This window comes from Bos grunniens, chromosome 23 (genome assembly GCF_055505025.1).
Source record: "Bos grunniens cultivar Pamir isolate PY7600 chromosome 23, Bosgru_T2T1.0, whole genome shotgun sequence".
NCBI classification, from domain to species: domain Eukaryota; kingdom Metazoa; phylum Chordata; class Mammalia; order Artiodactyla; family Bovidae; genus Bos; species Bos grunniens.
In genome coordinates this window covers 15,523,538-15,551,442 of record NC_141187.1, presented here as the reverse complement: position 1 = coordinate 15,551,442, position 27,905 = coordinate 15,523,538, and the positions used below count along the sequence as shown (strand labels likewise).

The window sequence follows — 27,905 nt, the reverse complement described above, 5'->3', positions numbered from 1 at the left end:
TGTAAGTTGTGTGATCCTCTGGACGGGAATCAAGGCTGCTTCTGTCTTGAGGCGTCGTGTTCAATACGCCCCAGCTTCTGAGCGACTGTGGCAGAGAAACAAGAACGCAGAACGTCACACCTGCTTCTAAACGCTTTGGATTGGAAGAGACGCGGAAGGCTCCTGCTCACACGCCATTGGCTGGTTCTGGTCACGTGGGCCCTGCTTGGGCGCAGGGGAGGCTGGGAGATGCAGCCTTGACTGGGGCTCAGAGGAGGAAACGGCTTGGTGAGCGGATGGCCTTGACTCTCCTGCAGGGAGTTACGTGGCCAGAGCCCAGAACGAGAAGCTCGGTGAGTCCTCCATCACCACAGTCAACCCTTTCTCCTCCACCATCTGCCTTCAAGGCAGTTCTTGGTCCTAAAGAAGCGGGCCAGGGCCAGAGGCCTGCTATGTCTGGTTCAGGGAAAGGCCCGCGATGGGGAGGTCCCAGCCTTGTGGCGGTCAACAGAGGCCTGGGTCCAACCCCCAACTAGCCGTGGGGTTTTGGCTCAGTGGCCTCGCAGCAGGTGCAGGGTGGTCTTGTGATCCCGTTGGGTTGGTCTTGGGCCTGTTAGCCTCAGTCCTTGCCCCGGTTTTCCATCTGCCTTCTCCAGACTCCTTGTCAGCGGGGTTTCATGTTGCAGGCTGGGAGCACAGGGTAAGGAAAGACGCTGTGGGGTCTGGGCCCCTCTCTCCCTGCCAGGGGTCAGCTTTGGCCTAGCTCTGGCTCTAGCTGTGGCCTCGCTCTTGTTCCAGCTGTCCTGGTGGCTCCAGCTTCCAGGTTCTGCCAACACACACCCTCTCCTTTCTCCCCTGACTCATCCCTCCCATCACCCCCCAGCCTCAGAGCTGACCATGGCTTCTGGATGCTGCTAATTTCTAAGTTGGGCTTCCCAGGTGGCTCGGTGGTAAAGGATATACCTGCCAATGCAGGAGAAATAAGAGATATAGGTTTGACCCCTGAATTGGGAAGATCCCCTGGAGGAGGGCATGGCAACCCACTCCAGTATTCTCGCCTGGAAAATCCCAGTGGACAGAGGAGCCTGGTGGGCTACAGTGCATGGGGTGGCAAAAGAGTCGGCCACTCTTTTAGTTGTTTAGTTGTTTAGTCGGCAACTAAACAACCACAACACTTTCTAAGCTGCTTTCCTACCCTTTTTTGACTCTTGACTCCTCCAGTGTCTATGTGACCAAGCCCCAGCATTACATTCCCTCCACTGGGTACTTGAACTGATTTCTGATTTCCTGTTTAGATCCTGCCTGATATGCCAACTACTTGGCAGAACCCTGGTTAGGGTGGTGGGAGGGGGTGGGCAGGAGTGGGTGTCAAGTGAAGTATTAACAGCAGGAAAAATAGAAATCAGGTACAAATGATGGGCCTGTCCCCTCTTTGTCGCCTCCAACGCAGATTTTCCTGGCCTCACTCCTCCAGACTGGTCCTTAGCCATGGAAGGTGGGGGAGGGGGGTGAACAGGCATTAAAACAAGATCCGACTGACGCCCTCCTGGGCTGGTGCTCAAGCAAAAGAATAAATAGGCAGAGCCGAGCCCTCTGAATTAAAACAGAATTTTCCAGGCACCCCCCCCCCCTGCAAAGCCCTGTGCTGGGGAGACGTTTGGGCACAGGCAGGGCCTTGCCGCATGGCATAAATCACCCCAAGAAGGCGACCAGCTTCTCAGCCAATGGGCTGGACTAACTCTGCCATCCATCCTGGCCTGGCTCACAGCAGCCCTGGGCCGGCAGGCAGCAGACAGCCCAAGTTCTCTGTATGCAGAAGTACAGCTCTGAGGCGGGGAAATAAATAAAATCAGAAACCATAAATAAACCCACTGGCCTCACCGGAGGTGAACAAGCAGCCCGCTGGGGAGCTGGGTGCTGGTTCCAAGGAGGTGATTAAATTCCAAGCCAACCCAGCACCGCCCCCCCCGGAAAGGCAGGGCAAGGACTTCGGGGCTGTGGGAGAGGATAAGAACACACAGTACTTCTAAAAAACCGAGGGATTTTAGAGTAAGAATCGGAACTTTAAATTGCAGTGGGCCTTCCTGGGGTTCTCAGCCCTAGCTGCACAGTGGGATCACCTGGAGGGCATTTGTAGAGAAAAGAGAGAGCAAAGCCAGGCTCCTCCCTTCTCTCACTGCTGAAGACGGTGACTCAGGCTGGATGGGGCCTGAGCTGCTCAGAGGAAGAGCTCCTGTTAAGGCCCTCCAGTCTCTCAGCTTCAGGCTCCACTGAGAACTTGGGGGCTCTGAGAGCGGGGCCAAGGGTTCCTCCACTCCAGTCGAATCATACAGCTCTTTTCCCCACGCATGGAAGAAATCAAGTTAACGTAGAGAATGTTCTGTGTTTAAAAGTTGCCCCCTCCCCATAAACGTTGCCACTCCTTCTGGCACCTGCTGCCGCTTGCCTGCCAGTAGCGAGTGAGAGACCACTATGAACAGGAACTCTCAGAAGCCATAGATCGCATCTACTCTGATGACTTTTTTTTTTTGAAGGGAGTAGGGGCGGTAAGCCATTGTGCTTAAGCTTATGTTTCTGTATTGTGTTTCTAGCAGAAATTTAATTAAAGGTAGCTTTTCTATGCAATGTACGCTCTGGATAACAAAATCAAGTAGCAGTTCCCTCAAATCTTCTTTAGAAGAAAGTGGGTTAGATGTGAATAAATATGAGTCCATCTTTTGACCATCCTCAAGGTATCCATAACTTAAGTGGTACAGCCCTCCTAGAGGTCAGGACACATCCCAGAATGAGTCCAGCAGGGGGTGAATGTCAGCCCCACTGCTAATTAGACAAGTGACCTTGAATAAGGTAACTGACATCCCTGTGCCTTAGTTTCCCCACATGGGGAACAGGGCTAATAAAAAGTACCCACTTCATGTGGTGGTTCTGAGGACTAAATAAGTCTGTGTATCTGAAAGTGTTTCAGCAGCACCTGGCGCTTAGTAATGCTATTAGCTAGATACATTTTAGGACTCAGCGGGGGTGTGGGATAGCAGAGTTAGTATCTTTAGAGAGGATGCTTTAGTCAAAGGGTTGGTCCTTTATCCGTTCTTTCTTTTTTTTTTTTTTTTTAACTTTTTTGAAAACAGTTTTAGGTTCACAGCAAAACTGAAGGGAAGGTTCAGAGATTTATCATGTACTCCCACGTGTTCAGAGCCTGTCCATTATCAAGATCACCCACCAGAGAGGTGCCTTTGTTGCAGCTGATGAACTTATACTGACACATCGTTATCACCTAAAGTCCATAGTTGGCCTTGGGGTTCACTCTTTGTGTTGCACATTCTATGGGTTTGGACAAATGTTTGATACAATGGCACGTATCCATCATTACAGTAGCATACAGAACATTTTCACGCCCTAAAAATCCTCTGTGCTCCACCTATTCATACCTCCCTCTCCTCTAGCCCCTGGAAACCACTGATCTTTTTATTATCTCTATAGTTTTGCCTTTTCCAGAATGTCTTAAAGTTGGAAACATACAGTAGGTAGCTTTTTCAGATTGCTTTCTTTCACTTAATAATATGCATCTAAGTTTCCTCTACATCTTTTCATGGCCTGATAGCTCATACCTTTTTAGCACTGAATAGTATTTCATTGTCTAGATGTACCAGTTTACTTATCCATTCACCTACTGAAGGGCATCTTGGTTGCTACTGAAGAACATCAATTACGAATAAAGCTGCTATAAACATTCATGTGCAGACTTTTATGTGAACATAAGTTTTCAGTTCCTGTGAGTAAATACCAAGGAGCATGATTGCTGGATTGTATGATTGGAGTATGTTTAGTTTTGTAAGAAACTACCAATCTGCTTTTCAAAGAGACTGTACCACTTTGCATCCCCACCAGCAATGAACAGGAGTTTCTGTTTCTCCACATCCTTGCCTGAATTTGGTGTTGTCAGTGTTCCAGATTTTGACCATTCGAATAGATGTGCAGTAGTAGTTTCTTGTTGTTTTGATTTGCATTTTCCTGGCGGTATGAGGTGGAGCATATTTATTTTTTATTGAAGTATAGTTGACTTACAATGTACCAATCTCTGCTGTACAGCAAAGTGACTCAGTAATACATGTATATATGTTCTTTTTTAATATTCTTTTTCATTATGGGTTATCACGGGCTATTGAATATCCTATGCTATGAATTAGGACCATGTTGTTTGTCCATTCTAAATGTAACAGTTTGCATCCTCCAACCCCAGACTCCCAGTCCATCCGTCTCCTCCCCAACCTGGGCAGCCAGCCGTCTGTTCTCTCTCTCTGTGCATCTGTTTCTGGATCATAGATAGGTTCACTTGTGCTGTATTTTAGTTTCCACATATAAGTGACATATGGTATTTGTCTTTCTGACTTAATCTACTCGATGTGATCTTCTCTAACTGCATCCTTGTTGCTGCAAATGGCATTATTTTGTTCTTTTCATGGCTGAGTAATACTCCACTGCATGTATGTGCTACGTCTTCCTTATCCATTCATCTGTTGATGGACATTTAGGTTGTTTGCATCTCTTGGCTATTGTGAATAGTGTGGCTATGAACTTAGGGGTGTGTGTATCTTTTTGAATTAGAGTTTTGTCTGAGTATATTCCCTGGAAGGGGATTACTGGATCATATGGTAATTCTATTTTTAGTCTTCTGAGGAACCTCCATACTGTTTTCCATAGTGGCTGCCCCAACTTATATTCCCATCAACAGTGTAGGAGGATGAGGTGGAACCTATTTTTATATACTTCTTTGCCATCTGAATATCTTTTTTGATGAGGCATCTGTTTAGGTCTTTGGCCCAATTTTTAGTTGGGTTCTTTGCTTATTTTTGAGTTTTTAGAGTTCTTTGTGCATTTTGGAAACAGTTTTATTTTTTATCAGATGTCTTTTATAATTGTTTTCTCCCAGTCTATGACTTGTATTTTCATTCTCTTGACATAATTTTTTAATCACATAGTAACACACAAACCATTCTCCTTTGAAAACTGCAAACAATGTAGCAATGTATAGAAAGGAAAAGTGACAGTGTCTCTTGGGACCCGCCCCTCCTCCACCCACTTCTTCCCCGAGAGACCCGCTGCCCTCCAAGCAGCTGGAGTCCTGCTAAGATTTTTCTGGAGATCCACAGGTAATTAAGACAGATCTTGCTCTCTAGGGACTAACAGTCTGGGAAGAGGTCAGACAGGAAAGAAAAGAACACAGTAGAGAGTGGTGACTGGAAAAAGGCATCTAAGAGGAAGACGCACATGTAGTGTTTCCAGCATTACCTGTAAGGAAGGTGCCAGGTAAGGAGCTGGACCAGTGATTCTCCAAATGTGGGCCTCCAGCCAGCAGCGTCAGCATCACGTGGAAGCTTGTTAGAGAGTCTGAGGCCCACCCAGACCTTCTCTAGACAGATATCATATGATAGCACTTATGTGTGGGATCTAAAAAAATGGTACAAATGAACTTATCTCCAAAACAGAAATGGTCGCGGATATAGAAAACAAACATGGTTCAGTTCACTTCAGTCGCTCAGTCGTGTCCGACTCTGCGACCCCATGAACCGCAGCACGCCAGGCCTCCCTGTCCATCACCAACTCCCGGAGTTCACTCAGACACGCGTCCATCGAGTCAGTGATGCCATCCAGCCATCTCATCCTCTCTCGTCCCCTTATCCTCCTGCCCTCAATCTTTCCCAGCATCAGGGTCCTTTCAAATGAGTCAGCCCTTTGCATCAGGTGGCCAGAGTATTTCAGCTTCAACGTCAGTTGAAGTTTGAAGTTGGAGTTTCAGCTTCAACATCAGTCCTTCCAATGAACATTCAGGACTGATCTCTTTTAGGATGGACTGGTTGGATCTCCTGCAGTCCAATGGACTCTCAAGAGTCTTCTCTAACACCACAGTTCAAAAGCATCAATTCTTCAGTGCTCAGCTTTCTTTATAGTCCAACACTCACATCCATGCACGACCACTGGGAAAACCATAGCCTTGACTAGACAGACTGTTGTTGACAAAGTAATGTCTCTGCTTTTTAATATGCTATCTAGGTTGGTCATAACTTTCCTTCCAAGGAGTAAGTGTGTTTTAATTTCATGGCTGCATTTACCAGGTGGGACAGTCGTGGCGGGGGCTGATAAATTGAGAGATTGGGATTGATAAACACACTACTGTATATAAAATCAATGACTAATAAGGACCTACTGTGTAGCACAGGTAACTACTCAATGCTCTATATAGGAGAAGAGTCTGAAAAAGTGTGGATATATGTTTATGTTTAACTGATTCACTTTGCTGTACACCTGAAACTAAACACAACATTGCAAATCAACTATACTCCAGTAAAAATTAAAAAAAAAAAAAAAGAAGCAGCAGCTCTGGGGTGGGACCCAGCTATCTTGAGTTTCCCAGCCCTCCAGGGGGCTCTGATGGACCTGAAGGTTGAGAGTCACTGCCCTAGACAATCTAACTTGAGCTCTTTCTCTGAGACTCCCTCTTCTCCCTCCTGTAAACCCAGAAGGGCTACAGACAAAATGGGCACAGCCCAGGAAGATGCTGCTGTGGCCTTGAGCTCACCACTGGGTCAGTGAGTGGAGGGGCCAAGGGCACAGAGCTGCCCCGGGGGCAGGCAGGGTGGAGAGGAAGCACTTTACCCTTTAACCCTTTGCCCCTGACCCTTTCCTGGGTGAACTGTCATGACACACCGCATAACAGATCCCTCCAGAGGACTCAGCAGAGTGCACCCACCATTCCTAATGAGTGAGCCCATGTCCTGTGCCAGGCAGGTGGAGGTAGGACAGATTAGCCCTAGTAATGGAGTTAAAGTCAGGTTCATTTGTTTGCAGGAAGTCAAGAGTCCCTACATACAGAGCAGGGAAGGTGGCAGCCTGTTTCCTTGGTTGTGAGTCATGCTGTGTGTGACCCGAGCTCCATGCCTGCATATGTGTATTTTCCTGTAGACATTCTCAGGAGAGAAAGAGGAACACAGATGCCTTGTCTGAGAGCCCGAGACCCTGACTGGGACCTTCCCAGGACCCAGTTCTGGCTCGACCCCCAGCCTTGCGTGGGGCAGGGAGCTCTGTGAGTTTCTTAGTATGACCCAGTGATTTCTTCTTTCAAGATTCACCTACTCCTGGACTCTCACATGTTATCACAAAACCTGAGCCATGACTGGAGAAGCTGAACCGAAGGTTTCCCGAATGAGTGAAGGTATATAATCATGGCAGCACATGTAGGCCAAACCCACTCAGAGCACGATCAGGGTTGGGCTGGACTTGCAAGGCCCTGGCCACCAGCCTCAGCCAGGCTCCAGGGAGGAGGGTCTAAGGGCTCGGACCCCCGCAGCTCCTTCCTGGGAGAGTCCAGGTTTCAGGTGCGGGCATGCCATTGCTCTCTGGGGAAGTTACCCCCTGCCTTTGCCCAAAATCTTTGGATGAACACCTACTTGGGATAAAATCCAAACCACACGGTGCCACCCACAGGCCCAGAAGGACCTCGCCCCACCTGGGTGTCTGGTCTGTCCATTGCCAGCCCATCCTAAGCCCCTCGGCTGTTCCCAGACCACTCTGTCTCTGCCTTTGAACTCTGATATACGGTGTGTAAACGTGACCTCCTTCGGGAGCCTTCCCTGAGGGTCAGGAAGACTTTCTTCGTTCTTCCGCATCCTCGCAGTATCACTGTTCTGCCGTTTCTCTCACAGGACTCCACACAGCCTTTGGCAATGACTGGCTGCGAGCCTGACTCCCACAGCCGGCTGTGGGCTCCTGGCAGGAGAGGGGGTGTTTTCCTGCACATCTTTGTCTCCCCTCAGCTCACACACCAGGGCACCCCTGGGAGATGCCGAATGAACAAGGGACCAAAGAGGCTCAGCCTCCAGGAAGCCCTGTGGAGCTCAGGAGGCCGTGGATTCCCCAGGGATCCGGCCCCTCCAAGAGCAGCCACGTTCTTCCCCTAGCAGGGCCCGCTGTCATCACCAGAATGCCTTTTCTTTCTCCCAGAATACGAAAGCAGGAAGGAAGCGTATAGAAGCCGCTCAGTGACTTTTCTTATTGTCTCTAAGCCAGGCTCCCCCAGCAGGGTCAGAGCCTACTCCCTACTCCTCCTACCCACCAGATGGCTCCCTGAAACAGGCAGGGCTAATTTTACAGCCAGGAGGAGGCTGTGGGGATGGCACACTCCTGCCTCAGAGACTTTCATACCCTGGCATCTTGATGGATCAGCCTCCTTCCCAGAGGGAAAGGCCTCGGAACCCAGAGCCAGGCCGTCTTCGGGCATGGGTGGATGGGCATGTTGGCTGCCTTCTGATGAGGGAGGGAGTCTCTCAGGATGTGGCAGCGCCTCCTTTCTCCCTTAAATACACCCTTGCCCAGTGACAGCCGTGCAGCTCAAAGGCCCACCAGGAGCACTTCTCTCTTAGGGGCTGGGTTTACACCCCAGAATTCAAGTGTCCCTCTGAGGGATAATATAGCTCAGCCATTATTAGCTCTGTATCTTCAGGGGTATTTACTTTAACAGATGATGAGAACTGTCTTAATCCGCCGTGGCTGCCATAACGAAATACCACAGACTGGGTGGCATGAGCATTAGGAATTTGTTTCTCACAGTTCTGAAAGCTAGAAGTTCAAGACCCAGGTGCCAGCCTGGTTGGCTTCTGGTAACAGCCCTCTTCTGGGCTTGCAGACAGCCTCCTCCTCACTATGTGCTCACCAGGCAGAAAGAGCTCTTACCATGTCTCTTTCCTGTGAAGACACTGACCCCATCTCAAGAGCTCCAGCCCTTGTGACCTGATTATCTCCAAAGGCCCTATGTACAGATCCCGTCCCATCAAGGCTTCAACAGACGAATTGGTCAGGACACAAATATTCAATCCATAACATTCCAGTCCTGCTCCCCCGCCAAACGTGTGTCCTCTCATAAAAAATGCATTCATTCCCTTCCAACAGCCCCCAGAGCCTTAACTAATTCCAGCATCAAGTCTAAAGTCTCACCTAAATATCAGATGTGGGTGAGACTTGGGTAGGGTTCATCCTGAGGCAACGTTCCTCTCCAGCTGTGAACCTGTGAATCCACAAGTGATGTGCTTACAAGCAAAGGTTACGCATTTCCATTCCAAAGTGGAGGAACAGAAAAGGAAAAAGGAATAACCGATCCCAAGCAAGTCAAAACTTGGCAAGGGAAACACCACTAGATCTTCAGGCTCAAGGTAGTCCTTTTTGGTTCGATGCCCTGCCTTCCAGAACCACTGGGCCAGGAGTCCCTTCTCTGCAGCTCTGCCGAGTTGCGGTCATGGCCCCAAGACTGGGCAGCCTGGGCCCCAAGGTTCCACAGGTTGTCCTGAACCCACAAGGCTGTCCTGGCCTCTAGACTTCAGTTGGGGGCTGTCTGGCCTGTTGAAACTTAGAGGGTGGTTCTGATGACCTCTGAATTGCCTTTGGGGTCCATCTTTCCTTTCCCTGGAGAATAGTGCATGCTCACAGTCAAACAGCTCTATGACCCAGCCCTGTTGGCTCATCAAAGAATTCCAGCAGTTTTCCTTCATTTCATCTTGTTTTTTCTGTCCCCTGTAGTTCAAATGGGCAGTGTAATTGTATACAGTAAACCCTCTACATATCCAGGTTACAACCAGCCACAGGTCAAAAGTATTTTTTAAAAAAAGTTCCAAAACATAACAACAGCAAAAAGCATTCCAGGAAGTTCCAAAAAGCAAAAGTTGAATTGCCACATGCAGGTAATTTTTTACAGGGCATTTACATTGTATTTACAAATATTTATATAGCTTTTACATTGTATTAGATATTACAAGTAATCTAGAGATGATTTAAAGTGTGTGGGAGGATGTGCATAGGTTATATGCAAATACAGTGTCATTTTATATGAGGAATTTGAACAAACATCCTTGGATTTTGTTAAATGTGAAGTTTCTGGAACTTGCCCCCTCCCCGCCCTCAGTGGATACTGAGGCATGACTGTAATCCCATCTCCATTTCTGGCTTCTGCTGAGATGTCTGATTAAGTCCTAGAGTTGTGCCCATGATCTCCTAATCAAATGCTTGTTCAGCCACACCCTTAATCTTCATTTCAGGTCAAGGCATCTCATTTTTGTAATACAGACAGGCTGAAAATTTTCCAGATTGTCCAGTTCCGGCTTCTTTTTGCTTAACAACTGCTTCAAGTCACCTCTTTTCCTTTGTGTTTTACTGTAGGCAGTCAGGAGGAACCAAACCACTCCTTCAGTGCTCTGCTTAGAGATCTGAGTAGCTAAGTGTCCGATTTCATCCCCCAGAGGTTTATCTTCCACAAAACACTGGAGACAAGTCAGCCAAGTTCTTGGCCACATTAAAACAGGGGTCATGGCTTTCCTCCGGTTTCCATTAACGTGTTCCTTTTTTCTGTCTGAGGCCTCACCACAACCCCCTTAACATACATATTTCTAGAAGGCATCTTACAACTCTTTAGTCTCTATCCATTACCCAGTTCCTAAGTCAGTTCCACAGTTTTAGGTATTTGTGGCAGCAGCACCCCGCTTCTTGGTACCAGTATGCGCCTTACTCAGCTTGGGCTGCCATAACAAAAAGCACAGGTGGAGTGGTTTAGACAGTATTTCACGGGAGGCTGGAAGTCCCAAGGTCAGGGTGCCAGCTTGATTGGCTCCTGGTGAGGGCTCTTTTCTCAGCTTGCAGGCAGCTGCCTTCTTGCTGTGTCCTCACATGGCACAGAGAGAGCCAAGTGCCTCCTCTTCTTCCTGCTGTGCTAACTGTGCTCAGTTGTATCTGACTCTTTTTGACCCTATGGACTGTAGCCCACCAGGCTCCTCTGTCCATGGAATTCTCCAGGCAAGAATACTGGAGTGGGTTGCCATTCCCTACTCCAGGGGATCTTCCGGATCCAGGGATCGAACCCAGGTATCAGTCTCCTGCATTGCAGACAGTTTCTTTACTGTGTGAGCCACCAGGGAAGCCCCCCTCTTCTTATGAGGGCACTAATCCTATCATGAGTCCATCTACCCCTGCCCCCACCAGTGACCTCATCTAAACCTAATTCTCTCCTGAAGCCTCAAACACATGAATTTTTTTGGGAGGGGTGAATTTGGGAACCACAATTCAGTCCATAGAAAGAATAATGCCCTGCAAGAATAAAGGAGGTAACTTAAGTGTCCTGGCTAGAAAAATAAGGCAAACCTCATACATTCTCATAGGGCCTCATATCCTTCAGGCAGGGATATATATGTATGGTTGCTCAGGCTGTACACTGCACAGTCCTACTGTTTACCAGTCACATTAGAGACTTTGAAAACTTAATATGACAATTTTTGCAACAGATGGCAATTATATATCTTATTCTAAGAAAATCAGTATTTTATGATAAATTTCCATGTAATTTATGATAAATTTCCATGTTAACAACCTCTTGAGGAAGAGTTCTTTCCACACAAAAGGTACTGTGTAAACTGCAACGTCTCTTTTTTTTAAAATTTAAATTGGGGGATAATTGCTTTAGAGGGCTTCCTTGGTGGCTCAGATGGTAAAGAACCCACCTGCAGTGTGGGAGACCTGGGTTCAATACCTGGGTTTATCAGTCACATTGGAGACTTTGTGGCTTTGAAAACTTAATATGATAATTTTTACAACAGATGGCAATTATATCTTATTCTAAGAAAATCAGTATTTTATGATAAATTTCCATGTAAGGTACTACAACCTCTTGAGGAAGAGTTATTTCCACACAAAAGGTACTGTGTAAACTAGATTAGTCCTTCTGCAGCATCTCTCTTTTTTTAATTGGAGGATAATTATTTTAGAGGGCTTCTCTGGTGGCTCAGATTGTCAAGAATCCACCTGCAGTGTGGAAGACCTGGGTTCGATACCTGTGTTAGAAAGATCCCCTGGAGAAGGTCATGGCTACCCACTCGTGTTCTTGCCTGGAGAATCCCTCCTGGACAGAGAAGCCTGGTGGGCTACAGTCCATGAGGTTGCATAGTTGGACACAACTGAATGGCTAAGCACACAATTGCTTTACAATATTGTGATTTTTTTGCCATACATCAGCATCAGCCATAAGTATACATGTGTCTCCCCTATCCTGAACCCTCTTCCCACCTCGCTCCCCATCCTATCTGTCAAGCTAAGTCTGTGAGTGGGTGTTTGGGGTTCATTTTGCTATGAGGAAGTTGACATGGGCAAGATCAAAGTCATCTAGTGGGAAAGTAAGGAATTAGCCAACCTGCAAAGCAAGTCCAAAACAGAGACCTTTCCCCAGTGTCTGGCCCCTGTAAACACGGTCCTGTGTCTGGTTCCAGAACCTTCTATGAAGATGTTTTTCTGTTGATGGTCCTCCTCCATCAGTGTGGAGGACTGACCTCCCCACACCCTACCTCTTCAGGCACGCCTCCTCAGCTCCTCCAGGGAGCTCCAGCCCCTCCTGGCCTCACAGGGGCCACCTGGCTCAGGAGAATGGGGTTCGAGAGCTGATGGTTGAGCCCAGGAAAGTTGGGGGCCCCTCTGGAACTTCTGGGTTTACTTGGTTGGAATTTGGGAACTGGGTAAGGGGAGGGCTGAACCCCAGAATGGTCTCCTGAGTGAGGTCTCACTAAATCACCTGTAGGGAGATAAACTGAGAAATCCAGTAGGAAGCCTAGATGGGGAAACCCCAGGTTCTCTTTTTAATGAATGAATGAATTAAAGAACAAGTGCCATTTGAAGGGCTTGGAACTTGAGTCAAACCTGATAATGAATAGTGTTTTACGTTGAGGTATGGCGTACATACAATAGAGCACACAGGTCTGTAGTGTACAGCTTGATGCCTTCTTATTTGTGACTGCTGCTGCTGGTGCTGCTAAGTCACTTCAGTCGTGTCCGACTCTGTGTGACCCCACAGACGGCAGCCCACCAGGCTCCCCCGTCCCTGGGATTCTCCAGGCAAGAACACTGGAGTGGGTTGCCATTTCCTTCTCCAGTGCATGAAAGTGAAAAGTCAAAGTGAAGACTACACCCGTACAACCCATTTTCCAGCACATCCTCAGTCTTCCTCGTGCCCCTTTCCAGTCTCTATCCCACGGGGTAACCACTATTTGATCTCTGTCACCAAAATTGGCTTTACTTCTTCTTGAGGTTCTGTAAATGCATGCACACAGTATGTTTTTTGTGTGTGTCTAGCTTTTAACAAAATATCTGTTGTGTACAAGTGTTCATTTTCTGTGCTAGGGACTATTCCACATGTGAACCTGCCACAGATTTTGTATCCATTCTGTTGATTGATATTCTCTTGTTGCTAGTTTGGGGCCCCTAACTCAGGGTCACTTGAAAAGAATGGGGGATTTATTGTCTCAGGTGACCAAATAACCAGGAAGGCTGGCAAAGAAGCTGGCTTCAGGAATACTTGGATACAGCAGCTCTGTCTTTTTCCCTCCCCCTCATCTGCTTCCCAGCTTTTCTTTGCCTAAACTCTAATCTCACTGACCTTTTTTCTTCACATTGTAGGTGGAAGGGGGGCAGTTGTTGAGGAGCTGATCAATAACCAGCCCTGGACCCACCTCCATCTGGAAATTCTGTGACCAGGAAAGGCCTCTCTCTCCTGAGATTTTTGTCTGAAAATCCCCAGGGAGGGTTCTAAGACAATAAATCCCCCATTCTTTTCAGGTGACCCCGAGTTAGGTTTCTGTCACTTGCTCCTGTGACAGTTCTGACAAATATACCACATATGAACCTTAGATTCAGACCAAAGGCCCTTGAGGGACTCCCCTAATCTTTTTCAGGCTCATCTACTTGGTGGTTCTCTTTGCACCAAAACATCACAAGTATATTCTCTGAAGCCAAGGACAGTGTGCACTTGTTAAGCACACACCTGGTGTGCCCCAGCCCTGGGGTGAGCTCTGGTGCATGGAGGCAAGTGGATAGCCTGGCCCCTGACCTTGAACTCTGCACTGCCTTACACAATTTCTCATAATTGCTTTCTGAATTATGCTCCTTTCCTTGGTATGATATTGACAAACTGAAGATTTGATAGATTCTCTCCAGGTCATATATTTTAAGGTATCACCAATTAATATAGGAAAGAAACGATGTTCATTTTTTAAGTGATTGAACTCTAGCCACATTTATTTTCAGCAACGTGTCCAGAGACTTGAGTCGCTCCCTCTCCTGAGCTGGGGGTAGACTCCTTGGCCCCAGGAAGACCAGCCCTGTCTGACTGCTGCCTTCCTAGGTCTGTGACAGCCTAACATTGTGTTACCAGGAGCAACATGTGTGTAGTGAGAGAGTGAGACACCTTGACTCTGAAGCCATGACTGAAGTGGTTGGTGGGAGGAGAGTTCTGTCCATCTGCTCCCAAGTGCCAGTGGGACACCTTGATGGTCTGTTACACCAGCTGCCTGACATGCTTCCTGCAGCGGGGGGCTGACGCTGGCTGCGACAGGCTGCATCATTTGGCCACAATTCTTCCCTCTCCCTATACTCACACCCTTTGTTGTATGTTCTCAGCTGGGAGAGTGGTACCCATCCCTTGACTCTCAACTTGTCATGTAACTGGCTTTGTCCAGTGAAATATCCATGGGTGAGACCCCTCTGAGGCTTGCATAAATGCTCTCTTGAAAACACACCTAGGCCAGCCTGGAACAGAGCCACATGGAGCAGAACAGTCAGCCCAGTCCTCCTAGCCAAGACCAGTCTTTGTCAACCAGCACCCAGCCCAGCTCCAGACATGTGAGTTAAACCCAACTGAGGCCAGAAGAACCACCCAGCTGAGCCCAGACTGGCTCACAGACTGTTTAAATGTTATGGTTTAAAGCCACTAGATTCAGGAGTAGCAACATATAGATCACACATCTGCTATAATGCAGAGACTGTTAAACCAGATGCATGCAGATTAACCAGGTGGATAAAAATGCTGAACCACTGAAAGATCCACTGAGTTAAGATATTTGAAGTGAAAAGAGTATTTTGAGAATTGCTTTTTAGGGCCTATAGTCACTGAAGTAAATAGTAAGCACTTGTTATCAGGTAGAAGAATGTCCTTCACAGAAAGATAAAATTGAATTGTAATTAATTGATATGTCAGGGAGAACTGCCAAGTCATTTAGAAAACAATTTTAGTTGTTAGTTACATGAAATATTTTTCTTGCAATGGGTACCGATCCAGTTTTTTGTGTATTTTTTTTCCCATAAAAATGTTTGTCTTTCCTTTGTTGTTTTAACCCTAACTCCTCCATTTCTAGTGGCCTCTTCTCTTCCAGGGGTACACAGTGCCTTAAGCATGTCTTGGGGATCTTGGGTAAGAAAATAAGAAAACTAACTCAGATTAAAATGTGGCAAATTTTTGCACATTGGGGCACTGGAATGAGAGTGGAAGTTGAAGCAGACTTTTCTTCTAAATACTTCTACTCATGGACGGAGGAATGGCTAAAAAAGATGTGTTATGTATACACAATGGAATACTACTCAGACATTATAAGGAACAAGAGTGGGTCATTTGTAGAGATGTGGATGGACCTAGAGACTGTCATAGAGAATAAAGTAAATCAGAAAGAGAAAAACAAATATAGTCTATTAACACGTATGCTTGGAATCTAGAAAAATGGTACAGATGAACCTATTTGCCAAACAGAAGTAGACACAAACATAGAAAACAAATGTATGGACACCAAAGGGGGAACGAGGGGTGTGGGCTGGGTTGGGAGAGAGGGGCTGATGTGTATACATGGCTATGCACGGAGCAGAGGACTGGTGAAACCTGCTGTATAATGCCGGGAACTCTACTCGATGCTCTGTGGCGACCCAGAAGGGAGGGGATATTAGTGCACATACAGCTGATTCACTTCACTGCACAGCAGAAAGTAGCACAACATTGTGAAGCAACTATACCCCGATTAAAAAGTACTTCTACCCTTAGAGGAAAGGTGGACCTGGGGCACCTGAAAAGAGCCAACTGTGGCCGTGGTAGCATGTCCTTGAAGGTTCATATTTAATCTAATATAGACACACCTCAGAGACACTGTGGGTTTGGTTCCAGATCATGGCCGTAAAGCAAGTCACACACATTTTTTTTGTTTTTGGCTTTTCAGCGCATAAAAGTTAGGCTTACACAATAGTGTAGCCTACTAAGTACGCAATAGCAGTATGTCTAAGAAAACAATATGCATACCTTCATTTAAAAATACTTTATTGTTAAAAATATGCTGCCCATCACCTAAGCCTTCAGCAAGTCATGATCTTTCTGCTGGTGGAGGCTTGAAATATTGAGAGAATTACTAGCATGTGGCACACAGACACAAAGTGAGCAAATTAATTAGAAAATGGCACTGATAGACTTGCAGGAGGCGGGACCACCACAAGCCTACAATTTGTTAAAAAAAACAACAACGGTATCTGAGAAGCACAAAAAAGTGAAGTGCAATAAGACAGACCTGTAAATTTTTGTGAAACTTGCCTGTGATTCCAGATTGGTGGTACCCTAGGAGCCTTGCAGAAACCATATCTTTTCTGGAAAGCACACTTTTTAAAAAATTGAAGTATAGTTGTTCTGGGTGTTCATTGGAAGGACTGATGTTGAAGCTGAAACTCCACTACTTGGGCCACCTGATGTGAAGAGCTGACTCGTCAGAAAAGACCCTGATGCTCGGAAAGATGGAGGGCAAGAGGAGAAGGGGACGACAGAGGATGAGATGATTGGATGGCATCACCGACTCAGTGGACGTGAGTTTGGATGGACTCCAGGAGTTAGTGATGGACAGGGAGGCCTGGCGTGCTGCGGTTCATGGGGTCACAAAGAGTCGGACACGATTGAGCGACTGAACTGAACTGATAGTGTTTTACAGTGTCACATTAATTTCTGCTGTACAGCAAAGTGATTCAGTTAAATGTATATAAACATCCTTCTTCATACTGTTTTCCATAATGGTTTATCACTGGGTATTGAATATATTACTAGTTCCCTGTGCTATATACAAAGATCTTGTTGTTCACCCGTTCTCTCGATAACAGTTTGCATCTGCTAGTCCCAACCTCCCACTCCATCCCTCCCCCAACCTCCTCTGTTCTCTGTGTCCAGGAGGCTGTTTCTCTTTTGTAGATAGGTTGATTTGGGTCATATTTTAGATTCCAAATATAAGTGATATCATATGGTATTTGTCTTTCTTGTTCTGACTTAGTTCATTTAGTATGATACTCTCTAGTTGCCTCCATGTTGCTGCAAATGGCATTATTTCATTCTTTTTGTGGCTGAGTAATATTCCATCGCATGTATATGCACCACATCTTCTTTGTCCATTTGTCTGCTGATGTACATTTGGGCTGTTTCTTCATCTTGGCTGCTGTGAACGCAGGGATGCACGCATCTTTTTGAATTGTTGTGTCTGGATGTAAGCCCAGGAGTGACATTGTTGGAACTTACGGTAATTCTATGTTTAGTTTTGTGAGGATCCTCCATGCTGTTTTCCGCAGTGGCTGCACCAGCTTACCAATAGTTAGGAAGGTTCCCTTTTCCTTACCCCTCTCCAGCTTTTGTTATTCGTAGGCTTTTTAATAATGGCCATTCTGACTGGTGTGGAGAACACACTTTAAATGCTAATCTTAAAGATTCTCACAGATAAAAATTGCAAAGAACAGGAGCTCACAATTTAAAACCACCAAACACACAAGGAAACAAGCCACCATGAGCAAGAGTTATTAGAAGCAACAAATTGAAGGATCAGATCCCCCAAATGGGAACTTTTGTAATCGTGATACCAAGTACAAAAGTAGGAAGCTTAATATGTTTGAAGAATGAAAGGATTGAAAGTATGGTGTGAAGCAAAGAACAGCTACCAAAATTGACCAATTTGCAAAAGAACTGAATACACCTTCCATAAATGAAATGTAAAACTCTAAAGAAGGGACTCACGGCAGAGTGAGGCATTGCGGCCGTGAGAATTGGTGATCTAGAAAGTAGATGGGAATTGACCCCACTGCCTAGGAGACTTAGTCTTTGTCATGAAGAGAATGGATCTCAGTTCCTGGGGGAAGGGTGGTGTCTGGACCCAGCCTGGTGGTGCCCTGTTCCCTGAAGTGAGATGGGCAGATGGAAGAGCATCAGCCTTCACTTTCTCTATTAGGGAGGACAGGAGTCATGGAGACAGAAAAACGGGGGGATGTCTGCTCTGGTAGACAGAGCACAGTACATCAGGGAGGACTACCCAGAGCCACGAAATGCTTCAGAAGAGTCACAACAGGTGTTCTGGTGGTCTATTGCTATGTAGCAAACCACCTGAAAATTTAGGGACTTGAAACGGCAATACCATTGATTTTGCTTAGGACTCAACTATTGGGCAGGGTTGGGTGGGGAAGTTGGCCTTTACTTCTCATAGCATCTACTAAGTTACTCAAGGCGGGGTGATAGTTAGCTTTCAGAGTGCCCCCGCCCCGGACCCCAGCTGGCTGGTTGGTGCTGTCTGTCAGCTAGGAGACATGGGTCTCTCTGACACTTATGTGGCTTTGCTCACACCTTGGTGGCTGAGGCCCCGCAGAGAAGGCAGATGTTTGTGATGTTTTTGTTATCAGGCTTCTGAAGCCATACGGTGTCACTTCAGCTACACTGTATTCGCTGAGGCTGTCACAAAGGTCTGCCCTGGTTCAAGGAGTGGGGGGAGTGGGGAGGTTCTCCAAGAGCATGTGGAATGAGAGGTGCTGTTGCACCTCTTCAGGAAATGCAGTGTGCCACAGGTGAGGCCAGTACAGGATCAGGTGATGCTTGGAGACCTAGGCAGGTGACCCAGCCTGCTGCCATCGTTGGGCTGGGATCTGGTGGCAGAATTACAGCCCTGAAGCAGGTCGTAGACACAAGCAGGGCCAAACCTGGGAGATTATTAGCAGATGGCATAATATAGTGGTTAAGAGTACCAATTCTAGAGCCTGTGTCTGAGCCCTGGCTTCACCAACTAAGAGTTTATAATCTTGGGCAAGGAGCCCAACCCCTCTTTGCCTCTGTTTCCCCATCAGTTTCTGGGAGAATGACACTACTTAGCTGACAGGTGTGTTGTGAGACTTCAGGGAGTTTATGCAGTTAAAGAGCTTAGAACAGTGCCTGGTGCCCAGGAAGTGCTATCCAAGGATAAGCTAATACTGTTGATGGGCTGCTTCCCAGAAAAGCACTAATAACAAAAGGGGGAACCAAACCGCTGAATAGTGTGTACTGGAGCTCCTAAGTGAGGCGAACCTCCAGTAATTACAGGACCACCAGTAATGAGAAGGATGCTGCTGGCGGGAGGAGGGGCCTGTGGTGGATCCCTGGTGCCGTGAGGGAGGTGTCCTGGAGCGGGGAGAATGGTCTCTCAGCCCTGGCCTGGAGGTCTTGCTGGGCTCAGAGGTAAAGCCAAGTTCAAACACTATAAAATTCTCTGCAATGTTGTTCAAGCAGTAAAAATAGTCAGGAGTCCTGAGGCTACTTAGAAATAGAACAACTGTTTTCTCTTTAATGAGCCGCCATACGCGGTGTTTAATTAAAATTGCAGGAGCATGCAGGAACGTGGACCCAAGGATGGTGGAGGGCTGTGGCTGTACGCTTTTGTCTGTCAGGGCTGGTGAGGGGGGCACCCTCAAGGGCTGGGCGCAGCCACACCCCTACCCCCAGCTGCTTCCATGCAGCCCTGTGGCTGCCTTCAGGTTCCTCATGGGCCTTCATGATTATTTTCACCCTCATCATCCCAGGGAAGAGTCATGCTCTACCTGCTTCAAATATCTGTGAGGCAAATAGAGCAGATTCCATCTCTGAGCCTCGGTTTCCACACCTAGAAAGTGGTGAGGATAAATGAGTCCTCCTCACGAGCCTGTCACTAGATCAAGCAGGGTACATGCAGAAATGCTGGACACATGTCCACTCCCACCCTGTGGGCATCCCTGGTCAGAGCAATTGAGATGGATCTTGATGCTTCCACGGTTACGGGTGTTGAATCCCAAGCCATGTCCTGGTGAGGTGCTCCTTCATTAGGGGATTCCGAAGTCAAATAAGTTTGGAAAGCTGTGTCGTCCATATGCTCCTTCCCACTTGCAGGGTTGTAGCTCCTGTGGGTATTGTATAGGTTCTGAGAAGTCCTGGTATAAGCAATCCTGCCATGTGTCATGTTGTCTAAAATTTCTCACCATGGAAACTCTGTTTCATACAAATTTTTCTTGTTTTGCCCATTAGCATCACGGAGCAGTCTCTAGGAAATACCGGGGTGGCAGAAATCACATGTGGAAAATCCTTGATTTCTCTGAACTCATTGCTCATCTGAAAAATGAAGGTAATTAACACCCACCTTGCAGGTTGTTATGAAGATTAGAGGCAGCGTACACAAAACTCCCAGCCCAGGGCCAGGCACACAATGGATGAACAGTGAGTTGAAGCCACTCTGGCTTGGGCAGGGCCGAAAGCACAGGGAATGATGCTGAGGGATGCAGATACTAAAGGTGGGAACTGAGGCAGGGGCTTGACCATGAAGGGCCAGACCAGCACAGCCTGGCTGGAAGCTGAGCCTAGGGGCCCAACATGGGAATTGGTCCTAGCAGGGGGTGCACAGCTGGGTTTGCAGGAGAGGGCTATGTGAGCTTGCTTGGGGCTCAGGGGACTACTGGTGGGTTAGTGAGTCATTGGTTAATGGCTTCATTCCCCACATTTTTATTGAGCACCTATTGCATGTATACCAGGTACTCTTAGCCGGAGAGGATATGTCAGTTAACAAAGCAAAGTTCCTGCCCTCCTGGAGCTCACGCTATCAACCAGTAAGCCGACCAATAATATTTTAGGTGATGATAACTGCTACAAAAAATAAAGCAATGTGGAGGGGCAGAAAGATGGATGGGTCTTATTTTAAGGTGGTCAGAGGAAGTCTCTGTGAGGAGGTGATGTGGGGAGAAAGCGGAAAGAAGCAAGTGATTTCAGACTCACTGACTCAGCATCGTCACTGTGGTCGTCAGTAACATCAGCATGTCAAGTGCCCCACCCACCTCCTTATCTTCACTGGTTGGTTGCAGTTTAGTCGCCCAGTCGTGTCTGACTCTTCAACCCCATGGATTGCAGCACTCCAGGCTTCTCTGTCCATCGTCAACTCCTGGAGCTTGCTCAAAGTCATGTCCATTGAGTCGGTGATGCCATCCAACCATCTCATCCTCTGTCGTCCCCTTCTCCTCCTGCCTTCAGTCTTTCCCAGCATCAGGGTCTTTTCCAATGAGTCAGTTCTTCACATCAAGTGGCCAAAGTATTGGAGCTTCAGCTTCAGCATGAGTCCTTCCAATGAATATTCAGGACTGATCACTTTTAGGATGGACTGGTTTGATCTCCTTCCAGTCCAAGGGACTCTCAAGAGTCTTCTCCAACGCCACAGTTCAAAAACATCAATTCTTCGATGCTTTCAGTGCCTCTCTCACATTGTTTGCCTCCTCAGGGTGCAGTTCCAATAATGTCCACAAGGTGGAGTAGTGACACTAACCCGGTCCAGGGACTGTGAATTCGTAGATGCATCCAGGTGTGTGCTCAGTTGCTCAGTCGTGTCTGACTCTTTGCCACCCCATGAATAGTCTGCCAAACTCCTCTGTTCATGGGATTTTAACAGCAACAGTACTGGAGTGGGTTGCCATTTCCTCCTCCAGGGGATATTCCTGACCCAGGGATTGAACCCGCGTCTCCTGCATCTCCTGTATTAGCAGGCAGAGCCCCCGCCGCCCCGCCAAAGGATCCAGTCAAGGTTGAGAGTAGTCTCAACTACAGGGCTGTCTGCAGCCACAGGAAGCCCACATAATTGGGTTGTAAACTTGACCGAAGGGCTTCCTAGGTGGTGCAGAGGTAAAGAATCCACCTGCCAATGGAGGAGACTTAGGTTCGATCCCTGCGTTGGGAATATCTTCTGGAGGAGGAAATAACAACCCACTCCAAGATTCTTGCCTGGGAAATCCCGTGGACAGAGGATCCTGGCAGGCGACAGTCCATGGGGTCGCAAAGAGTCGAGCACAACTGAGCACACACACTGTCCATTGTGCTAAATGTGACTCACAGTGTGGTGGGGACCTCTGGCTGGCTGCCACCCAGTGACTACAGGCTTTGGGGAGGGAAAGGAAAGCCCCCAGGAACTTGGAGGGCAGCTGAGTGAGGGCAGGGTGAGAGGCCCCCATCAAGGGCTCCAGGGAGTCCCAGAGCTGGGGTTGGCACGGCCACCAGGAGAGTAGTTCCAGCTGGGACTTTTTCTCTTCGCGGTGAGGCGCAGCGGTGGGGGATTTAAGGCTCCATCTGCCTCTTGCTGTGAGGAAGGCAGGGGAGGACGCAGGAAGTTGGCTCTGAAAGCTGAGCCCTGCGTTCAGCACAGCCAGTCTGGAGAGAGGGTAACAACCTATCTGTGTGTGGTTTGTGCCCATTTAGCTGCTGTTACTAAATCCATCTTCGCTTTGGGAGAGGGCAGCTGTGAGCTAGCTGGCTGCCGGCCCCAGTTTATGGGGAGAAGGGGAGTTGCTCAGATCCCAACCCTGCTCATCATCCCCTGGGCAGTAGCTCCTGGACCATCCCGGGGGGCAAAACTGCCACGACCCTCTGTTTGGAGTCTTCTTTCAGTGCCCACTGAAAGGGGCAAGCTGGCACGCTCCTCTGGGTGGTCCTTTGCCAGGACCTGCCCCTTCCTCCCCAGCTGGGGGACTGACTGCCCTCCCAGACTCATTCCAGCGAGGTGGAATTGCAGGATTTCCGGTGTCCCTAGCACTTTGCTCCCAATAGCATGCGAACAGATGTGCATGGTTCTCTCCAAGGACTCCCAGGTAGGGAGAGCGGCATCTTCTCCGTGAGGTTCTTTGCTTTTCTCTGGGAGAAGAAAATCCGTTTCCCATGACTCTGGGATTTCACTAACCTGTATATGTGCAGCTGAGGGCTCTGGGTGTAGCTCCACCTGTGCCCTGACTCTCTCCATCTGCAAATGGGGCAAATAATACTTACTCGGTAGGGTCATCTGATTAACACAGGATAATACGTCTAACAGCAGCTGGCACCCCATCAGAGTTCAATAAACAGTGTGTGTTTTATGTCTAAATAGCCTAAAACATGGAGAAGGAAATGGCAATGCAGTCCAGTATTCTTGCCTGGAGAATCCCATGGACAGAGAAGCGTGACGGGCCACAGAGCATAGGGTTGCAAAGAGTTGGACATGACTGAAGCAACTGAGTGCACACACAGCCTGAAACAGTTTTTTATAACTATCAAGGGCCAACCATGCATTCTTAATCTGTGATCTTATTTATTCCACAGAAAAATCCTATTTGGTGCATTCCTCCTTTTTTTCTTATTAACTTTTTTTTCTGCAAGAAATATTTGCATTCTCATTGTAGCAGAGTCAAGCACTGCTTCAATATCTGAAGTAGAGTACAAATATCTTTCCTGAGCAACTGCTTCATGGACCCCCTACCCCTCATCCCCAGCCACCCCACACACAACATTCATTAGAGGTAACTTCTGCGCAAGCTTAGTGCTTACCTTTCCAGACTTTGCACACTCGTGTGTTTATAGGATAGTCCATGGAGATGCAAAATTCAGATCCTTGTCGGTGTTAGGTGAGCATTCCTGTTAGAATCAGCTTCCGGAGAAGGTGCAGACTAGCTGTTTCTCCCAGGCGGTGCTTAGGTCCCTATCAACACTCATCAGAGTGCCCAGAGCATGTGAGCTTTGGTAAAGCAGACCTTCAGCGGGGGTTGGCAGCACTCTGTAAATAATTACCATTGAGGTCTAGAAAGTCATAGCAGTGAATGTGTGGGGTCCACTTGCTACTAAATGCCCTTGGCCTCTGTTTCAGGCTCTCATCAGGGGATATAGCTGCTGATTGCCAGGACGTGACTCTTCAGGCCATTTTCTGCCAAACTGAGGAGCCAAGGACAGAGGCCATGCCTGGCTGCGCTGGGGTGGGTCAGACACTGGGTCTGGGTTTTTGCTGTCTTCCTTGCTGCACACAGGCTTTCTCTAGTTGTGGAGTGTGGGCTTCTCGTGCAGCGGCTCCTCTTGCTCTAGGCACGCAGAATCCTCCCCGACCAGGGATTGAACCCACGTTGCCTGCATTGGCAGGCAGATCCTCAACCGTTGGACCACCAGAGAAGTCTTGGTCTGGGTTTTGAGGTCTGTTTGGGCAGGGAGGACAGTGTTCTGTGGGCACTAGGGAGCCTTAAGGCCAGAATTGGGCCCCCACCTTCCCCAGCTGTCCCGGGGCTGGAAGCACAGCGCTTCCTGGGCAGGCCTGCAGGGCTCTCCTCACGGGCTACCCATCCACTCCTCATGAGACCAGCTGTAAGGGGAGTACAGTACCCCGCTAGTACCAGTAGTACCCCGCTTCACAGACAAACTTCTAGAGAAGCAAAGGGTTAAGAACACACACAGACTGGGAACCAGTCAGCACTGGAACAAAGTTGCTGGATTGAAACCCCAGTGTCAACAGGAGGTCTCACTTGCTTATTCCTTCATTTTTTGTGCACAGGGAACATGTGAGTACATTCTGATTATACATAAGATAAAAATGAAGCTCTTTCAAACCCCTGGTAGCCCCCTCCCCATTGGTAACCACCATTTTTTTTCAAGTGTGTCCTTCCAGACTTTTTACTACACACACACACACACATACACACATGCACACAGCTGCTACTTTAAAAATAGAAAGAGATTACGGTATACAAATATTTCTATGACCTTTTCTTCTTCAGTGTGTTTCTTTCCAGATTCACGTATTTAGACCTATTTCCTCTTTTTAAATGGCTGTACCGTGTTCTGCAGTGTGGCTATATTGTAATTTCACTTCAGCTCTATTAATATTCCATTTAGTCTCTGTAAAATGTAGATAGTAATAGTACCTGCCACATAGGATTATTGCGAGATTAGATGAGATAATACATGCAAATAGCTTAGAATCAATCCTGGCACATATGTGCATATACATTCACACGTTATCTCTCAGGATCTTTACCAGCATTACCATCACTGTTCTCAATAGGCTAACATTATTTCCAGTCTCTTGTTACGAAGAATGCTACAGTGAAGATTTTGTGTGTGAGTTTGCCTATGGAGTATTTTTCTGAAATGCTGGCTGAGGAGTCAAGGGTGGCAGGAGAGAGGGTGGGGAATTTCTCCCCTAGTTCAGCCCCATGTCCCTGGCATTTGCTTTCTCTGAGACCACAGCTCCCACAGGGCGGCCCCTCTGCATGCTGTACCTCTTGTGGAACTTAAATCCCTTTAGCCTTGAGTGGTGACAGCCTCTGGGGGCCTCCCCATCCCTTGCTTATTCCCTTAACCCTGTTCACCCCCCATAAGCTGATCCTTTATGTGAAAAGTGAAAGTGTTAGTTGCTCAGTCGTGTCCGACTCCTTGTGACCCTAAGGACTATAGCCCACCAGGCTCCTCTGTCCATGGGATTCTCCAGGCACGAATACTGCAGTGGGTTGCCATGCCCTCCTCCAGGGGGTCTTCCTGACCCAGAGATGGAAGCCCATCCCTGACACCTCCTGCATTGGTAAGCAGGTTCTTTACCTCTTGTACCACCTGGCCTTAGCGCCATTTGAACCCTCTGGGGCTGAACTCTGTGTCTTGTCTGGGCTCTGACACACCAGCCTTTTGCTTGTTATAAATCACCTATTCATCTTCCTTGACTGTTTTCATAGCATTGCCTTTATGATTATTTATAAAAACTCTTCAAATAGTATAAACATTAGAATTTCATTAAATATGGTATGTTTTATCGTAGCTCATCTTTAAAAAATTTAATGTAATACATGCTTGTAGTAAAATATTCCTCAATAAAGAAGAGTATAAAATGATAAAACGAGAGTCAGATGTCCCCAGAATGAGAGGCCTTCCAGTGAGTTCTGTGAACACGCAGAGCGTGGATGCTGACACAGAAAGGAAGGTGTGAGGGTGACCCCTACATCCCAGCCGTCTCGAGGAGGTCATTTCTGCGGCTAGCACCGTTCTGGTTCCAGCCTGGGGTAAACACCACCCCTGCAGCCATTCTCCACAATGGGGCCCGGGGCAGCCCACAGCACAGCCCTTCTCCAGACAGGCCCCCAGCGAATCACCTCGACTGTGACCTGCCGTCCTCATCTGGCCCCACGTTTGTCAGCTGCAAGGGAAGGAGTCTCTTCCTCCCCGCTGCCCTCCGAGTCCTGGTGAGTTTGGGCGGTGGCCCTTCTGCTCTGGATTTCCCTGGTCTGACTCAATCTCACCCTTGCTCTCCACTGAGACCTCGGGTCCCTCCTGCCTGCAGGTGTTGGATACTCTCCCTTTGGACTGTCTTTGCTGCCGTTTCAGTGGGAAGGGGTAACAGATACGCTTGTCCTGTGCAGAAAGCCTGCGATGACTTGAATCACAGGAAACAATTGTATCTCCCGGGGACGTGGCTTGATGGGCAGCCCGTGTCTCCTCCAGCCTCGATCGACCCCTAGCCCTTCCTGCTAGCCCTCCCCTGACACGTGGGCCCACACCCACCCTGCCTGCCCTCCGTCTCTCCTGTACCCGCAGGTTAGATTCTCTGCCTCCTGCCAAAAAGTTAAGCTCGGAGGTCAGCACCAGACTGTACACCACATCACCTCCCTCCGAGGGCCCTGGCCAATACCCGGCTGGCATTCTGACTTCCCCACCTCGAGCACCCAGTTTGAGGTCCTTCCCAGGCCCTCTCATCCTCTCTGCTGGAGCCCAGCACCCACCCCTCTCCCCCTGAGACCCCTTCCTGCCCCAGTTTCCTGACTCTGCAGACTGCAGCCCACCACCTGATTTTAATAAATGAAGCTTTATCTTTTGTCTGTGGCTGCTTTCAAGACCCAAAGACAGAATTAAGTCTTTGTGACAGAGATCACAGGGCTCCCCATTTAATCGACAGTATTTTGTGTGGCCCTTCGCAGACCAAGTTTGCCCACCCCTGCGCATACTGCTGCCAGAAAGGGAGGTCGTTGGTGACCTCCTGCCCTGGACCTTGCGACGTGGTCAGTGGCTCCTCCAGGAGGAAGCATAGGTGACTCTTGTCCCCTTGCCCTGGTGGTTGCAGTGACCTGCAGCCTTGCACATGTTCCTCGGTTACCTGGCCTTGGGGCAGGGAGCGCACCCCATGGCTGGAGGGAAGCACACGACCTGGGTCAACAGGCTGACGGAGGAAGGCGAGAACCCCTCCACCCGCACGCTTCGGGAGGTGAGAAGTTTCACCTGGAGGGGGCGCTGGTGAGCAGGGAAAGCAACGCAGGTCTTTTGTGGAAGGGCACTTGCCAGCTGTGCCCTGACTCCTGGGGCACGGGGTGGATGTGGAGCGAGCAAGGCAAGGGGCGGTGGAGGTTTCTGGAAGCTGCGGCTCCGGCAATTAAGGGAACCTGGAGCTCCTGAAATGAGCTCCAGGAATGCCACTCCCGCGAAGGTCAGAGCATCACAAGACTGGCCTGAACCTAATCCCTGCCACCCTCAGCCACCCACAGGGCTCCCCCAAGCTGCCGCCTTCACTGCTGCCCTGCTCTGGCCCCCACATAACCAGGAGGCAATTTTTTGGAAATTTCTAGTTCTACCACCTGCTGCTGCTCTTTGAAGGTCACCTTTGCCTGCCATGTGGCTGAATCCCATCGGTTAGTCACCTGACCCCATCTTGCTGGGCCATCCTGCATCCTCTGACATGTTCTTAAGTTCTCTTAGATCTTTTAAACTGTCTCTTCTCTTGGCTTCCGTGACCTCACACTTGTGCTCTGCTTCCTCCTCCTTTTGCCCTCCTTTGCTGGAGCTTCCATCTTGGCCGTCCCCTAGACGCTGCATGCGGGTCTAGGACCCATTGGGACCCATCTTCTTTGGTCCCAGGTGTAGAACCCCTGCCCTGGCTTCTCCACTGGGCTCCAGACCCCTTTACAGAGCCAGCTACTTGACATCACTACTCAGATCCTCATCTCCACCTTAGCATGTCCCAAAGCAGAAGTCCTGATTTCCCCACCCGAGACCTGGT

General features: G+C 48.3%; 1 protein-coding gene across 1 annotated transcript; it reads left to right on the top strand.

Annotated features, from left to right (window-relative positions):
• The first annotated feature begins 50 nt into the window (after positions 1-50).
• On the top strand, positions 51-26,729 carry LOC147346753 (uncharacterized). Its single transcript, XM_086370656.1, has 5 exons — positions 51-332; positions 20,132-20,228; positions 25,359-25,448; positions 25,868-26,100; positions 26,199-26,729. Exons 1-5 carry the CDS (start codon positions 276-278, stop codon positions 26,253-26,255), a joined length of 534 nt encoding a protein of 177 aa, XP_086226782.1. The 5' UTR covers positions 51-275; the 3' UTR covers positions 26,256-26,729.
• The last annotated feature ends 1,176 nt before the right edge of the window (positions 26,730-27,905 follow it).

What these genes read in the sequence shown, in the direction of transcription:
- LOC147346753 (XM_086370656.1), top strand. Translation starts at nt 276, where the DNA reads ATGGCCTTGACTCTCCTGCAGGGAGTTACGTGGCCAGAGCCCAGAACG. An exon ending in AGCCCAGAACGAGAAGCTCG is followed by an intron (nt 333 to 20,131) that starts GTGAGTCCTCCA and finishes TTTGCCCATTAG; the next exon opens with CATCACGGAGCAGTCTCTAG. An exon ending in TGCTCATCTGAAAAATGAAG is followed by an intron (nt 20,229 to 25,358) that starts GTAATTAACACC and finishes GGGATTCTCCAG; the next exon opens with GCACGAATACTGCAGTGGGT.